We start from the raw sequence: 16,825 nt of genomic DNA on the forward strand, positions 1-16,825 counted from the left end.
CATTATGGATGGTTGTGAGCCACCATGTGGTTGCTGGGATTTGAACTCAGGACCTTTGGAAGAGCAGTCAGTGCTCTTAACTGCTGAGCCATCTCTCCGGCCCCAGAGGAGAACTTCTAAGCCCTATTGGCTATTTCCCTGGCTATCTTCTCTTTTCATGGAACAGTTCTGTTATATGCCAACTGAGGGTCCCAGTTTTGGAGTCCGTGCCACCAAGGTTAGAAGTATCCATGCTCTTCTCTGACCATTGCTACCCTTCTGGGGTTCTGTGATATTCCCTCCCCTCCCCCTTCAGCTCCCTTTCTCTTTTATTCTCCTCTCACATTTCATGCCAGCTGCCTCGGAGGTGTGTCTGTCTCCCTGGCTCACATCAGAGACTGAGCCTCAGGACGTAAAGGCCCAGAACAAAAAACTATGAGACCTGCAGACAAATTAGGGGCATAATGGTTGAGGAGAAAAAACGACAGTATCAAGCCTTTCTCTGGAGCTGTTTTACTCCACGGTGGAAATGGAATCGGGAAATAAAATAATGCATTAACATTCCTGTGTGGACTTTCACTCTGAACTCACCTTCCTGGAACGTGTTCCTCAGCTACTCAGCTGGACACTGGCTTGTTTCAGCAGATGACGGAGCCAGACTGGAGAGTGACAGCATTTAAGGAGCATGTGCAAAGTGCCTCATAGTTGTACATAGAGAACATGAAGAACCCCTGAGCTGGGAAGGCCCGAACATCAAGGGCCCCAAGCCTTGTGGTTGGACTTTGGAGAAGTACTTCACCTCAAGTGGACATGGGAAGAGGTATAAATCTCAGGGGGTTAAAAAAAATCAAACCCTCAGTCTGACTCCCTGAGCAAACCCACTTCAGTCTCTCTGGCTCAAGCCAGCCCTCTCAAAGCCCTTTTCTATACTCACGCTGGCAGTGGTCATTTAATGTCTACTGTCACCAGCTACTGGCAGACAATTCTGCCCACACCTGTTTGTGTATCAGCCCAGCCTGGGCTTTGCGTCCTAACTGGCCACTCCGCCTGTCTTCCCCGGATCTAGCTGTCCTGACACCCTCAATCTCTACCCCGGAGCAAAACAGAATGTCTACGAACAGAGTAAGAACTCTGGTTTAGAAATCAGTGGACTAGATGAACAAGTAGGGGTTGCCCGCGCTCCGCACTCCCGTAGGTTCTGCTGGTTCCTTAAAAAGTTCTTTGGATCTTGTGAGCTGAGGTTTAAAATAGACAAGGATGAGACGTCAGGCACCACGCTTAAAGCGCCGGGCAGCAAGGGTTTCGGGCCGCGGTTTGCTGACGCGCTTTCAGCAGGGTAAAAGCCCCATCCGTGGCTTAACTACTTCCAACTCCACCAGAACCGAGATCATCAGCGAGCCCAGCGACGGCTTCTCCCAGGACCACGCCGTGGCTGACAGCTGCAGCGATAGGCGCCGGAGCACAGCAGGGGCGGGGCCGGAAGTGAGGTCAGCGGAGCGCGGCGGTCGCGGCCCGGTCTCATTGGTCAGGAGCAGCGCAGTGGGTGGGACGGCCGCTCGTGGGTCTCTTAGCGCTGCCGGCCGGGTGCTGTAGAGTTCCGCGCCTTGCCGGAGTTGGTTGCTTCCGGCTGCCCGCCGAGGGTCTGCTCCCTTCTCCCTGCACCGCCGGCCCGGGTAGGTAGTGGTGGGGGTGCCGGACTGTACTGTAGGCTTCTTGGGGGCTGGGGGGAGTGCGGAGCTCCCTGCACTGTGTGCGGCTTCGGGTCTCGGACACCAAATCCCCGCCCGGCCACTACCACAGGCTCTACAGGACGAGTTCGGAGAGTCGCTCGCCGAGCCTGAAAGAGCGCTGGGGACGCTCGGGACAGAAGCGAGATTTAGAGGCCGAAGAGTAGAGTATCAGTAAAGAAAACCAGACCTGTGCCCCGCGGTCCGCTCCTTTGCTTTCCCACGTGTGTGCTGCTTGAGTTATCCTAAGTTGTCAGGTGAATTTCTGTTTCCCTAAGTTTTGCTGTGGCCTGGTTCAAGTCCGCTTGGGTTCTGGAACGTGAGGCGGAAGGTGGACGGATGGTCGGTCCTGGATAGTCTTCGTTCTGTAGTCTTCTGCTGTCCAGTCTCCGTGGGGGCAGAGGTTCTCCTAAAGGTCTCTTCCAGAGCATCTCAAATTCCGGGTGGGGTGTGGCCAGCTTTGATATGAGATGCCCTGTGCTTATTTAGAGACAGTGCCCTGAACTGAGAGTAAGACTGGCTCAGCCTAGGAACAGCTGAACGAACGACTCTGCATAGTAACTTTTTTTTTTTTGTCCCTCAGTTTCCACATTAGTAAGACAGGGTATCGTCTGAGTATGAGGCCTCCGTTGACTGTCATTTTCCACCCTATTCTATCCATTTTGGAGTTTTGGACAAGGCCTAGATCAGTCTCAAACTTAAGGACATTCTCCAGCCTCAACCTCCCAAGTGGTGAGGTTAAAGTCATGAGCCCCCTTCTGGCCCCCTCATATTAACGTTTCACTTGACCAAATCCTTCCTATCCTTAAAAAACCAGAACCAACTGTGTGTGTGTGTTCATTCATGTACACCTCAATATGTGCCTGCAGAGGGCAGAGATCAATACCAGGTATCTTTCTTAGTTGTTCTCTTACCTATTCCTTGAGACAGGGCCTTTCAGTGAACCTGGAGCTTCTAGATTCAGCTGGACTAGCTGGCCAGCAAGCCCCAGGAATAGTTGAGACCCCCCTCCCCCAACTCCTCAGCTCTAGGAGCACAAGCATGCACTGCGCCCAGCTTATACATGATGCTGGGGATCAGACTCAGGCCCTGGTTCGAACTTCACCAACCGACTCAGCGCCCCCACCCTGCCTCATCCTTTCATGCTTGTATGTTGCTTGATTATGTCTTACAGTTCAAGCGATAAAGTACAAGTTCAGGGAGTTTGGTTTGCCATACTTCCTGGGTATGTGTTCTCAGCTCTAGAACTGCATGGAACATTGCTTGGTCAGTAACAATTGGGCTGTTGTTGGAATAGGGACAGATGCTGCATGTGGTCCCTGGGTGAGTGGGTGCAGTCTCCACGTCTTCTTCCCTGCTTCCCTTCCCATCCTGTGTCCCTTCTTTCTGATGTCAGGAGAAGTTGGAGGAGGAGGGAAGCCACATAGGCCTTACATACCTTTTCACTGCCTGTGACTCCTTAGCTGGTACCTCACTGCCTCAGACTCCTTGGCTGGTACCTCACTGCCTGCGACCCCTTGGCTGGTACCTCACTGCCTCAGACTCCTTGGCTGGTACCTCACTGCCTCAGACTCCTTGGCTGGTACCTCACTGCCTCAGACTCCTTGGCTNCTGGTACCTCACTGCCTCAGACTCCTTGGCTGGTACCTCACTGCCTCAGACTCCTTGGCTGGTACCTCACTGCCTCAGACTCCTTGGCTGGTACCCTCCTAGAAGGCTAGGACAGGGAATGAGAAGAACATTATTGCCCAGTCAGCCCCTTTCTCCAGACCTAGTACATTGTTCAGACCTGCCGCTCTGCATCAGGAAAGGGACCTCCTATGCTCGATTTTATAGGAAGCTATCTTAAGGAAGCTTAGAGAACTGGAGGGCTTGCCCAGGAACAAGGCAGGTATAATCAAGACTCCAACCTAGAGCTTTAGCCTTAATCCCTATCCAGTGTTGTAAGCCTGGCTAAAGTGTCTCTTCCTTTCTTCTGCAATCCTGTAAGCCTGTATAGTGTGTCCACTCGTCAGCGGCCCTGGCTAGAGCTTCAGGGCTTCCTGGAGCTGGATGCTTGGTATTTGGAGGCTGGCCCGTGTCTGGGGAAGTATGTTTTCACTGAACTCACCCCCTGCCCCCATCTTCGGGTTGTTCCTCTAGCTCCAGAATCTCAGATATGGATCTTCTTCAGTTCCTGGCAGCCTTCTCTGTCCTGTTGTGGTCTGGCGCAGACGTCACAGGCACCCTGAAGAGCACTCTGGACCCGAGCCTCAAGATTTGTATCTCTTCGGGGCTTTGGTGGGATGTGAATTCGCTGTCTCTGAAGGGCTGGTGAATGAGGTCCTTCAGTGTCTATGACTCCTTGAGGGGATTCCAGGGCCGAGCAGACAGTTAGTAAGAATAGGCGGGAGGAGGAAATAAACTCAGGCCATACTGAGCATGTCAGCTTTCTCCTGAGCCTGCTCCCCATGTTAACTGAAGTTTAGACCCATCTCTCAGATGTGCAAAGGCTTAGGACTGTACGTGTGTGGTACCTGGCTAAGAACTCACACAGGACCTCCAGAACTTTGGGTTGCTAGCTTATCTTGTCTGGTCCTCTGGTCCATGCCTTGGTGACCCAAAGATGAGACAAGACCCTCCCTCGTTTTGAGGCATCTATAGAACCAGAAAGTATGTGTATTAGTTACTGCTTTGTTGCTGTGAAGAGAAAGAAACCATGACCAAGGTTGCTTATAAAAGAAAGCCTTTGGCTGGGGGCTTGCTTGTAGGTTCAGAGGGTTAGTTCTTGATCATTGTGGTGGGAAGCATGGCAGCAGAAAGGCAGCTTTAGCGCTGGAGCAGCAGCTGAGAGATTACATCCTGATCTGTAAGGGGGAGGCAGAGAGACTGGGCCTGGTGTGGGTTCTGAAATCTCAAAGCCCTCCCCCAGTGTCACACCTCTAACAAGGCCACACCTCCTAACCGTGTCACTCCCTCACTGAACACTGTCCCCTTTAGAGAACCTCTACCCATCCTCCTGTGCTAAAACCCTGTCCTGCTGTGAGCTGCCCTGCTTCCTGACACATCTGGGAACTAAACATTTAAATACGCCACAGCATCCACACAGATGGCCTTTGTTCCTGTGCTCAGAGGCTCTGATGGATACAGGAGGTCTTGGGAAATGTACTGTGGACCTACTGAGCAAGGTCTTGAGAACTGAAACTCCAGAATGGTGGGGACATGTCCGGCTGACACTACAGTTGAAACAGGTTGCTGGAGGTTCTGGAACAGTGAATGATTGTGAAAGATGACAAGGAGATAAATATAGGGAGTAGAGGGCAGGTGCCTGGTTTTGGAGTGTTGGGCTTGGTCTCTTTTCTGTGTGTAGAGTCTTTGAGATCTAGAGAACTGGTACTTTACAGGACCTATATATGTCCCAGCCATGGTCACCCAAGGCTTTGGAGGCATAGGTTAGGAATGTGTGGGCCTCTGAGACAGGGCCATTGTGCTGGTTTTTGTGCTAGCCCCTTAACTTACAGCTGCTAAGACAAGAAGATGTTTGAGGTGAAGCGGCGAGAGCAGCTGTTGGCACTGAAGAACCTGGCACAGCTGAACGACATCCACCAGCAGTACAAGATCCTGGATGTCATGCTTAAGGGACTCTTTAAGGTGTGTCAGGAAGCAGGGCAGCTCACGGCAGGACAGGGTGTCAGTTAGAGCATGGAGGACGGGTTCTCTAAAGGGAACAGTGTTCAGCAAGGGAATGACCCATATGTAGAAGGGTTGGAGTGGGATTCAGGTAACGGGGCTGGAACTAAGTTGTGAAGGTCTCCACACAACCACTTAGCCAAGATGGGGTTCCTTCAGGTGCTGGAGGACTCCCGGACAGTGCTCATTGCTGCCGATGTGCTTCCAGATGGGCCGGTCCCCCAGGATGAGAAGCTGAAGGATGGTATGGTCGCCCCAACATCGCCCGCCCTTGGCTCCCTGCCCTTGGTATTCCCCAGCTGCTGCTTCTCTGTTCTCATCACTGTCCCCTGGGAATGGGCCCAGCGTGGTTCTCTAATCATTTCTAGGGTTCAGAACCATTTTTTCTGTCCTTGGCAGGTATCCTTTATGCTGTCCTGTGCTTGGGACGGGTGAACTAGAGAAGAGCCTCCCTGCTACCACTCAGGGTGCAGGACAGAGCCTGCTAGTCACTTTGTAGGAAGGCAAATGGGGGTTGTTCCCATCTGAAGGAGAAGTGACCAGGGCAGATCAAATAGCTGAGGCAGAGTGTGATTACCAGCACTCTCTGCTACTTTAGTAAAGATCCCAAACTCCTTAAATTCCTTTTCAGACATAGTGAGTACGTCAGGTAAGGTGTAGGGCTGTTTCATGTCCTTCCCGTCCTTCCTGCAAGAGTTCCTTCTCGGTGGTATGCCTCTTTGTGCCTACGAATGGATCGCAAGTTTTGTTTTTTCTCACTATATAACCTGTCCTAGAACTTGACACGTAGACCAGGGTGGCCTCATACATTGAGATCTGCCTGCCTCTGCTTCCGAGTGCTGGGATTGAAGGCCTGGCCTAAACGATCACTATTAGCAATAATAGGTTCTTAGCATCACTGAGAGGAGGGAGCAGCAGCTTGTGTGTGAATAGTGACGCTTTGCAGGTGCCACCCTCATGCTTGATGGAAGAGAACACATTATCTGCCTTGGCTCTCCTTTCTCAACCAAACTGATTCTTAAGTTCTCTGAGCGTCGGGATTATTCTGAAGCCCAGAGCTCCATCACCTACATACCAGCCTGGCAGATCTTTGGCTTTTGCTTGCCTCCCTGGGCTGTCTGGGTCCACTCTGCTCCAGGAGTGCAGCTATAGCTACTCTTCATTCTTACCTGGGTCTTGGGGGCTTATCATTAGAATGAACACGCTAACTCCAGTGCAAACTGACCTGTTGACCTCATTAAAAGAGGGAAACTGACACAAAAATGCTGAATAGCTGTAGGTAAACTAATGTACTGTTAATTTCCTGGTTTAGATATACTGGTGTAAGAGTAGGGTGTTAGAGGGAGCAGGGTGAAAAAGTTTTATGTTGTAGCAAATACATCTAGACAATTTCAAAATAAGACAGTAGTGGGGCCATACACCTATAATCCTAGCTTTTAGAAAAAGGATCATGAACTCAAGGCCAATCTGAGCTGCATACTGAGTTTGAGGCTAGCCTCTGGCCTCGTCAAGACACTACTGGAAAGAGAACAAGCGCGTAACAGAAAAGTAAAGCTGGTTGTGGTATCACACCTGTAATCCCAGCACTTGGGGTGTAGAGGCGAGATCAGGAGTTCAAGGTCAGCCTTGGTTCCATGTAAGTATCAGTCCCACTTGGGCTACATGAAACCCTCTGTCAAGCAAAGCAAAATAAAATTAAATGGAAAATATGTATATATTTACATATACACATATGTGTGTTCGAGGATGCTTGCATACACACACACACACACACACACCAAGCTGTTCTTGAACTCAGAAATCCACCTGCCTCTGCCTCCTGAATACTGGGATTAAAGGTGTGCGCCACCACTACTTGGCTAGAAAGACTATTTTAGACAAAAACACTACAATTCTGATCCTTCTCCTAGCCGTCATGACAACTGACCGTGCACAGTTAACACTAAGGTACAGCTTCAGACACTTGGCTCCCTGCCCTGGGTAGTTTGCCTCTGTACAAAACAATGCATCTCTGATTCTCAAGGGAAATCAACCTTTTGTCAAAACAAGGGAATACCTAGGGTTTTATGTAGCCCAGTCTTGCTCCATAACTCTGTAGCTGAGGATGACCTTGAACTCCTGACCCCTGGCTTTGTTCTGCCCTGTGCACTACTGTGCCTCAGTTCCGGAGATGAGCCCTCTGAGCTCCTGAGTCCTGAGGCTGAACTGACACCCTAGGTTGGCAGGCTAAATTGGATACTCAGTAGCTGCTGTGTCCTGGTGTGGTTCCTGTTCTGTGATTAAACACTTTGACCAGCTAGGGAAGGAAAGGTTGGTTTGTTGTTGTTGCTTAGAGATGACAGCCCATCTCTGAGAGAAGCCAAGGCAGCAACTGACATGGAGACCATGGGGGGTGCTGCTTACTGGCTTGTCCCGCGTGGTTTGCTCAGCCTGCTTTCATGTATAAGCTCAGGGTGGCCCACTCCACAGTAGGTTGGGCCCTCCTACATTAATCATCTATCAAGAAAATGGATATAGATGTGGCCACAGACCAGTGTGATGGAAGCAATTCCCCGAGTGACATTCCCTTCCCAGATGATGCTCCCTTATGTCAAGTTGAAAAATAAAAATCCAACAACAAACACAACCTGTAAAATAGGAACGGCAGCCACTTCTCCCTGTAAAAAAGCCCATTAATGAGATATAAGGCCCTAGTGCATATGCAGTGAGCAGCCTGTGATCCGTGGCTGCCATGCCCTTCTCTGATTGGTGGGTTTATAGATGCCTCCATCCCTGGAGGAGGTCTGGGGTCAGCCAGGTGGACAAGAGGAGAAGAGCAACTACTCTGACGACTTACAACCCTCTCGCCAGCTTTCTCCCACGTGGTGGAGAACACAGCCTTCTTTGGTGACGTTGTGCTGCGCTTCCCAAAGATTGTACACCACTACTTTGACCATAATTCCAACTGGAACCTCCTCATCCGCTGGGGCATCAGCTTCTGCAACCAGACAGGTGTCTTTGACCAGGGGCCCCACTCACCCATCCTCAACCTGGTAAGTACTGGTTTGAGGGCTGGGATCCCTGTCAGGTGGTGAGCTGGGAGCCTCGAATCTGTCTATATGTGGTTGGCTCTGTCAGCCTAGGTACTTAGTGGTTCTATAAGTATCAGAGCACTTTGGGTCATAGAGGCCTAACTTCAAGGGGCCTAACTTCTGTGCTGACTTTTGGAGGGTATCAGAGCCCCTAGGGATTGTTTCTGGCCCTATCTGTCTAGGCTCTGAGGCTTAAGACCCTGCATGGTGGGATGGCTCTAGTAACCAGGGAGCAGAAGGCAGGAGAGGATGACTAGATTTTTCATCCACAGATGGCCCAGGAGCTGGGGATCAGTGAGAAAGATTCTGACTTCCGGAACCCATTTAAAACAGACCGGACAGAGGTGAGCTGCTGTGGCCTGTGACTATTGGTGTCTGGTGGGCACGGGAATTGGGGCCTGCAGGAACTAAGGTCTAGGGTATGCAGTGTGAGCTTTAGACTTGGAACCAGACAATCCAATGAGTCTGGGATCAGAAACCATTACTTAAGTTATTGACGTTATTGGCAAGTCACTGTTTCTCTCCGAATGTTGTACACCAAAGCTGGGGGTTGATGGAGATTCGGGGGGATCCCTGAGGCTATGAATATCCTCATCTCATTGCACACTATGTACCCCAGGTTACAAGTGTCAGAGTGACCAGGTGAAGTCAGGTCACGCCCTTCCCTGCTCTGAGCCTCTGGTCCTGGTGCACTCTGGTTTCTGCTCTCACGCCTACACATGCCTTTACTCCAGAGTTCTAAACTTGGCTCTGGGGGCTAACAGCTGCAGCCTGAGAAGACAGATGGTGACACATGGGGGGAAGGGAACAGGGAGCAGGGCAGGCCAAGGAGGACAGGAAGGAAAGAAAGGCTCCTCTTGTGGGTGAGCAGCTGAAACTCTTCAGATCATAGCCCGTTTAGAGACAGGTGTTGAGTTTGTGACAGACTCGAGATTCTACCAGCTTGTGGCTGACACAGTAGCTTGCTATTGTTTAGATGTCAGCAGGTCATAGACGGTTTTCAGTGCAGCCAAAGCAGGAGCTAGACTTTAGGCTTGTTGTCTTCGGTCCCCTTGTTCTTCCAGGTCTTTACATGGAAGGGCCAGGCAGGTGTTGTGCATGCAGTAGGTTTGCATTATACCTACAGATCACTGTGCTTGTGAAATTTGACATCCTCATAGTGAATTAAACAGATCTGTGCTTTGTCAAGGAAAAGATATCTCATCCTTTCAAGATTAGTCTCTCTGCAAAAAAGTAATCCTGAAAAAATAATCTGGATAAAAAGTTGCTAGAAGGGAGATGTGGTGGGGCTTACCTGTAACCCCACAGCTCAGGAGGCTGGAGCATGAGGCCACCTGTCTTATGTAGTGAATTTGAGGCTAGCCTGGACTAAAACTGCCGTAAAACAAAGCAAAAATAAAATCAACCAAACAAGAGACTATACCAGATTTTGTATTATTAGGTACTCAGTAAGAACGTAGGAAGGTGCCCAGCAACACTGGAAATTACTTGCTGCATAGCCGCCTGCCTGGCTAATCTGACTGAGAGGCAGTGACCGGGTTCATTCAGTTTGTCTTATGTCACTTAATGAGGCTGTAGTCGTATGCATTGTTTTGGGTTTGTTGATTAGAGTCTTGAGACAGAGTTTTATGCTGTGTCTTAGTCAGGGTTTCTATTCCTGCACAAACGTCGTGACCAAGAAGCAAGTTGGGGAGGAAAGGATTTATTCAGCTTATACTTCCATATTACTGTTCATCACCAAAGGAAGTCAGAACTGGAACTCACACAGGTCAGGAAGCAGGAGCTGATGCAGAGGCCATGGGGGGATATTACTTATTGGCTTGCTTCCCCTGGCTTGCTCAGCTTGCTTTCTTATAGAACCCAGGACTACCAGCCAAGGGATGACACCACCCACAATGGGCCCTTCCTACTTGATCACTAACTAAGAGCATGCCCCACAGCTGTATCTCATGGAGGCATTTCCCCAACTGAAGTCCTTTTCTCTGTGACAACTCCAACCTGTGTCAAGTTGACACACAAAACCAGCCAGTACACTCAATAACTCAGGTTGACCTTAGACTTATCCACATTCGTGCCTTAGCCTTCCTTCCAAGTGCTGGAATTACAGGCTAAAGCTACCACAGCCTCGTTCTGAGGGTGAGGATGAGGCCAGCTGCAGGACTGAGTGAGTTACCGTGGTCTTCAGGGTCCTTGACTCAAACAGGGGTTACTTAAATCTTGGGACTAGGATGACTCAAGAACCATTAGAATATCATTTAAAAATCAATGTATTATCTATTACATCCACCTAAAATTTAGATTTTTACCTGCCAGTTTTACTAACTGTATTTGTTAATAATTATAGGAAGCAAAAGATGAGCTCAAAGCAACCATCATCCACCATGGGTCAATGCCCCTGGGGGCTTTTTCTCCCACTTTATGCTTTATGCCCAAACCCTGGCAATATTTAAGTGCAGAATTTTAGCCTCTGTTGCCTTGTGTGGTATAACTAAGGCTGCTCAGACATTAAGAATAAACAATAGTTTATCTGGGAGAGTAAAACAAGGTTGTGTCATCCTGTGATGGGTAGCTACTCTGAGGATATAGCTACCTTTGATGGTGTGGAACACAGGACAGTAGTTCATTGTTGACTGTGTCTATGTGGGTTTTCCCATCATGTGGATGAGAATTACACACCCAGTAATAGTTAGTGGTACCTGCCCTGATTGTTCTCCGTGTCTTCTAGAGTCTCCAGGCCTCCCCAGAGGCTTGCATTCTTGCTGAATTATTCAGTGTCCCTCCTGATACCTATACTTTAACTGTCCTCTAGTCACTTCCCTCGTTCACCTAGACTTTGCTTCAGAGGGTTCAGATGAGTGGGATTTTTACCTGGCTCACATGTAATCCAGCATTTGAGAGGTTGCATGGGAAGATCCCTTGAGCCCTGGAATTTCACACCTGGAACAAAATACCAGAGAACCAGCTTTCGGCATTCTTTCCCAGTAGTCACAGAAGATGTATTTAATTACCCCAGCAACCAGTGGTAATGGAAGCTTCCTTTCTCACCTCATGTTTTACTGGGAGCTGGTTACACGATTACGCTTTGTCTAACTAGTACCCAAACTCCAGGCTGCTGGAAGGAAACGTACCACAAACCATGTCGATTTCACAGACAGTGGAAAACATAAACCACTTGTCCTGCTTGTCTGTGGTTTGCAGCTGCTAGACAAGGCCCAACTTTAGACACATGGCTTAAAGAAAGCAGCCAGGCAGACCTACAATTCTTTCCCTGGGTTTCATTAGTGTTTCCTTGTTTGTTTTAAGACGGTCTCAGCCGGGCACACGCCTTTAATCCCAGCACTTGGGAGGCAGAGGCAGGTGAATTTTTGAGTTCAAGGCCAGCCTGGTCTACAGAGNGAGTGCCAGGACAGCCAGGGCTACACAGAGAAACCCTGTCTCAAAAAACCAAAAAAGAAAAAGAGAAAGAGAGACAGACAGACAGACAGACTGACTGACTCATGTAGCCCAGGCTAGCCTCAACTCCTGGTCCTCTTGCATTTACCTCCGAAGTTCCTGAACTACAAACATATCCCACCACCATGCATGGTCAGAGCTGCAACGCTAACTCATTTTTTGTTCAACACCTTGTTTTTATCCTAGTGGTACCTTAGTGGACCGTGCCTGACTGTTGATATCTAGCAGAACCTCTGAGGTTCCTGTTGAGCCAGTGCCTGTTTTATGCAACAAGGATATAGTTTTCCCCATCAAAGTAGTGGCTGCTGCTTCCAAATGGTCCACCCCCAAGACTGCCTGCTGTAATCATAACTCTGAGAAGTATCCCTGGGCAAGACCTTGAACCAGGTTGACCCAGTCAGTGTGGAGCCACTCGGGACCTTGCAGAGGTTGTTCCCGCCACAAGGGGGCACCAAGGAGAGGCTTAGTTTCTGCAAGTGGGCTTTTCTCACCCTGCAATCCGCATACAAGCCTCTGTTACTCAGGAGGTAGAGTCAGAAGTATAATGTTATCAGAATATGCTCTTGGATGTGACCATCAGAACAACATGATTTCCTTCTCTTTGGATGGGGATGACCCTGCTAGTTTACTTCCCTATAGTGGGACTTGAACCCAGGGCTTCACAGATAATATGCAAATGGTTCCCAGCCTGCCCACTTTTTATGTTCAACATGGACCTCTCTACTTACAGCAGCCTCAGAAGATACTCTCTACTCTCTCTCTTTCTTCCTTCCTTCCCCCTTTCTCTCCCTCTCCCTCTCTTCCTTCCTTCCTTCCTTCCTTCCTTCCTTCCTTCCTTCCTTCCTTCCTTCCTTCCTTCCTTTTTCAAAATAGGGTTTCTCTGTGCAGCCCTGACCGTCCTGGAACTTGCTCTGTAGACCAGGTTGACCTTGAACTCAGAGACCCATCTGCCTCTGCCTCCCAAATGCTGGGACTAAAGGCATGCGCCACCATCACCCAACTGAAGATTCTTTTCTTCTCGAGATAAGAGTGATAGATACCTGGGAGGTGAGTGGATGTCTGGTTGAATCCATCCTAGTTAGTTGGGCATCCCACAAGCTGTCTGACCTGAGTCACTTCTGTCTCTGGACCACTCTAGGGACTTCCTCCCTTTCCCATAGGCATGGACTACTCACTCTGCAGGTAGGTTATACCACAAGATGGCACTCTTAGTTTGCTTTTACCTTGATCCCACGTTTGTCAATTTTGTTCTAAGAATATATAAAAGGTCATATTTTACACCTGAGTTTTGAATACTTTGTGCTTTATATATTCTAATAAGCCGTTTGTTCATTTTGTCCAAAATGTCCACTGAATGCTGTTGAGACCCATGTGGGATTCTGTGCTTGGGATATATATAGTGGGACACAACACCCAATACCAACATCCCTCCATCTTCATGAAACATGCTGTCATAGGCGTCAGGCACAAGGCAGGTGAAGAAAGGAAGGAGAAGCACGAGAATAAGTTAGTACAGAGTTATAAAGAGGGTTCCAGTGAGGGGGCAGATGCCACCGAGGAGGCAACCGTAGCAGAGCAAGTGAGACCCACAGACAGGCCTGGAAGGGGCATTCTGTGTCTGGGCCAAAGCACGGGCAGAGGCCTGCAAGAGTGTGGCCATGGGTCTCATCACTCATAGAGACAAACAGACACAGATGCAGGTTCGTTTAGTGGCTGTAGAGACAGACCAACAGGAGCAAAGGGTGGATGAAGAAGCATCGGGTTGAGGCTGAAGTCGCCCCGACCTCTGCCCATCTCTTCTTGCCAGCATCCGTGTCTCTCACTTCTCGCTCATGCTCTTGCCTGCTAGTGTGACTGACCCACTCTGCTCTGTGTGCTCCCTCTCCTGGTGACCTTACCTTGTCACTAGGGCAGGCAGCACCTGCTGTCTAGGACTCCTAGCTCACTTCCTCCTGAAGGGTGTGTCAGACAAGTCTTCCAAGAACCACACCGCTCCCTCTTCCTAGAAGAGTGTGTTTATTTTCTGGTTCACACCTTGTCTGGCACCTGTCCGCCAGCCTGGACTCTCCTATCTCATTTTCTGCTAGTTAGGCTCCTGGTTATCTCATGGTCCAGTCAGTGGCTTTCCTGAACCCTTTCATCTGATTCCTTGTCTGGGCTCCCGGAGGGCAGGGCCTTCTCCAGGAATCCTCTTGTCTTACATTCTGTGATTTAGCTTGGAGGAAACCTTTTGCTACCCCTAGACTAAATCCGACTACTCTGTCTGTCCTAGTTTATTCCTAGCACTGACCCTTTCCAGAAGGCTTTGAGGGAAGAAGAAAGACGCCGCAAGAAGGAGGAGAAGCGGAAAGAGATCCGGAAAGGCCCAAGGATTTCAAGATCCCAGTCTGAGTTGTAGCCCTGGACCAGCTAGGGGCCTAAGGAATCAGCAAGTGGCCACTCAGAAAAGGCTGCAACTGTGTGGCTGCGGTATAGCACCAGCAACCACCTTGATGAGCAGCAGCCACTTCCAGACGGGAACTCTGTTTGCCGGGTGGGTCCTCAGAAGCCAGGGATGAGCCCTGGCCAAAAAGACTGAGCTTCCAGGATCTTACAGTACACCATGGAGGCCTTGAAAGAACACTGCTCCACAAACAGGATCATGCAGGGAAGCTGCGGGGGGAGGCTGGCTGAAGGAGCTTCTGGCCTGGATCTCTTTGGTGAGGGCAGACTGCAGGCCACTGCTGCCCTTCATAAGGAAGCAGCAGAACCAGGCTCTGGGTTACGAGTGAAGGTGCTATGCTTGCAGCCAGCCTCACTGTGTTCCTGGGCTGCCTGTCACTGGTCCAGCTCTCTACAGAACAGTACTAAAAGCTAGCAAATCCACTGGCCTCCCCGAGGCTGGTGAGGAGACTGTAAGGGCAGCAGGAACTGCTGCAGATGACGGGACCATCCTGGAGTACGTTTCTGCCTCAGAAAGAGGGAGTCCCTAGCTCTGCAGTGCTGAGAAGCAAGAGCTAGGTTTAGGTCTCTCTCTTACTCACTGCTGCCCTTCATGATAGGCCAGTTTCCAGAGGGGACTCAGAAGTGCCCTGGGAGGGTGTTTATTTCAAGGAGACCTTAAAAGAACATGATCTCTATTCTCAGATAACTGGGGACAGTCATTGAGCTGGTTCAGGGGACAATCAACTTGTTCTCTCTGCTGCTAAAAGATACTGTGTGTGGGGAAGGGCTATAGGGGACAGGTTGCAGGAGGCTGTGCTTTGTGATGAGGTACTGTAGCGGGATTGATCAGACAGTGGGTCAGAGTCCCGTGGCCACAGAGCAGGAAGCTATGGAAGGAGTTAGGCCTTCAGAAGGCAGCATGGTTTCTATGAGTCTCAAGGCGGGTAGCTGCCTTGGCTCTATTGAAATTACAGCTCCACCTCTTTGCTCTTGTCAAGCCAAAATGTATCGCTTAAAGGAGTGGAGACACCCCAGCCTACCTCTACCTTCAAGTGCAGGTGTTGCTAACACTGCTCAACTGAGACCTGAGTCTTAGCCTGGCTGACCCGGCCTGTTTTCCCTGTGCTGTGCCTTCATTGGTAAAATAAATCTGAAGGTGTCTGAACCCTCTGACAAGCTCTAAACTGCGTCTTTGGCTTCTTTTCTTTGCCAGGCTAGCAACGGGAAGCCAGGTATTGGGGAGGCTCCATGGAAGTCCTGGGATAACCTGCTTCCCAGCAGCCGTCCAGGAGGAGTAAGGGGTAAGAAGTAGTTGGGAGGAGGGCTGGACAAGTTTTTCTATTAAAATGCTTTGTCTCCCTGGGCAGAAGAGACAGACAGACAGACAGCTGGCCCAGGACATCTAGGCTGCATTCCCAGCCCAGTCCCTTCCCAGCTGTGTGACCCACTGTGAGGTTTATATGAGAGAACAACGCTAGAGCTTGTGACTTGGCCCATGAAAAGGATGGGATCTACCCTGTCATCTGTTGAACCTGTCCTAGTGCTTATGGGACTAGGGGCTAGAGCCAGCCCCCAGGCTTCTCCCTGTGCCCTTCATCTTTGAGAGGTTATAGTTGCTGGTTTTGCAAGGACAATGCTTCCTCCCTTAATTAAAGGAAGAATTTCTAGAGAAGTCCTTTAGAGGCCAACTTGGCTTTTTTTTTTTTTTTTTTTTTTTTTTTTTTTTTTTTTCGAGACAGGGTTTCTCTGGGTAGCCCTGGCTGTCCTGGAACTCGCCCTGTAGACCAGGCTGGCCTCAAACTCAAGAGATCTGCCTGCCTTTGCCTCCCGAGTTCTGAGATTAAAGGAGTGCTGGCATGCCCACTATACCTGTCTTTCTTAGAAGAGGTGTGGAGGCTAAAAGGATGTGTCAAGCAGTGTGGCTGTGGCTATAGCTTTGGTTATGGAGTAATCTCTTTGTGCTCGGCCATCAGTGGGATTTTATCTACCTCCATTTCCCGAGACAGCACCACACCTGGTCATCATCGGGACTTTTGATGTTGCAATTATAAGCTTAATTAAATTTTAACAACTGAGCCCTGGAATTGTTATAATTTGAGAACTGTAAAAGTGATGAGTAAGAGGTGGAGAGAAGGCCAAGGAGTTAGGAATACTCGCTCTTGCGGAGGACCTGGGTTCTGATCCGTTCCCAGCATCCATATGGTAGCTCACAACCATCCCTAACTCCAGTTCCAGGGGACCTGATGCCCTTTTCTGACCTTGGGCACTGGGCATATATATGGTACACATATACATATACATGAAGGGAAACCATTCATACAAATAAAGTTCATATATTTTGGGTTGTATGCCTAGGCTTTAACAGCTGAGCCATCTCTCCAGTCCAAGAATAAATTTTTTAATTTAAAAAAAGTGTTGAAGGAAGCAGTTCCATGTGCTGGGAAGGCCAATTTGGGACTAGCCTAGGCTGTGCCTTTGTAACTAATGTCATCAGGATCCGGC

General features: G+C 49.5%; 2 protein-coding genes across 5 annotated transcripts in view; both read left to right on the forward strand.

Annotated features, from left to right (window-relative positions):
- Mei1 (meiotic double-stranded break formation protein 1) overlaps positions 1-492 on the forward strand; it is a 60,862-nt gene extending 60,370 nt beyond the window's left edge. For both annotated transcript variants that reach the window (XM_029548203.1, XM_021217163.2), the window contains exon 31: positions 336-492. In XM_029548203.1, coding sequence (XP_029404063.1) covers positions 336-381 — 46 coding nt within the window. In that variant the 3' untranslated portion in view covers positions 382-492. The remainder of the gene's footprint in view (positions 1-335) is intronic.
- A 1,032-nt stretch (positions 493-1,524) lies between these two features.
- On the forward strand, positions 1,525-15,507 carry Ccdc134 (coiled-coil domain containing 134). Of its 3 annotated transcripts, none has more exons than XM_021216966.1 (7): positions 1,525-1,652; positions 3,849-3,967; positions 5,207-5,336; positions 5,535-5,619; positions 8,226-8,407; positions 8,719-8,790; positions 14,172-15,507. In XM_021216966.1, exons 3-7 carry the CDS (start codon positions 5,223-5,225, stop codon positions 14,295-14,297), a joined length of 579 nt encoding a protein of 192 aa, XP_021072625.1. In that variant the 5' UTR covers positions 1,525-1,652; positions 3,849-3,967; positions 5,207-5,222; the 3' UTR covers positions 14,298-15,507. The 3 variants fall into 3 exon arrangements, with proteins under 3 accessions (XP_021072625.1, XP_021072624.1, XP_029386956.1); XM_021216965.1 differs by having other exon boundaries at positions 5,215-5,336; XM_029531096.1 differs by lacking the exon at positions 1,525-1,652 and having other exon boundaries at positions 3,913-3,967; positions 5,220-5,336; positions 14,172-15,488.
- Positions 15,508-16,825: the final 1,318 nt, after the last annotated feature.

The sequence above is a fragment of the Mus pahari genome, chromosome 17 (assembly GCF_900095145.1).
Source record: "Mus pahari chromosome 17, PAHARI_EIJ_v1.1, whole genome shotgun sequence".
NCBI classification, from domain to species: Eukaryota; Metazoa; Chordata; class Mammalia; order Rodentia; family Muridae; genus Mus; species Mus pahari.

Coding starts and splice junctions, on each gene's coding strand:
- Ccdc134 (XM_021216965.1), top strand. CDS start 3,865: ATGGATCTTCTTCAGTTCCTGGCAGCCTTCTCTGTCCTGTTGTGGTCT. Junction 8,408..8,718: donor ACTCACCCATCCTCAACCTG/GTAAGTACTGGT, acceptor TTTCATCCACAG/ATGGCCCAGGAGCTGGGGAT. Junction 8,791..14,171: donor TTAAAACAGACCGGACAGAG/GTGAGCTGCTGT, acceptor TGTCTGTCCTAG/TTTATTCCTAGCACTGACCC.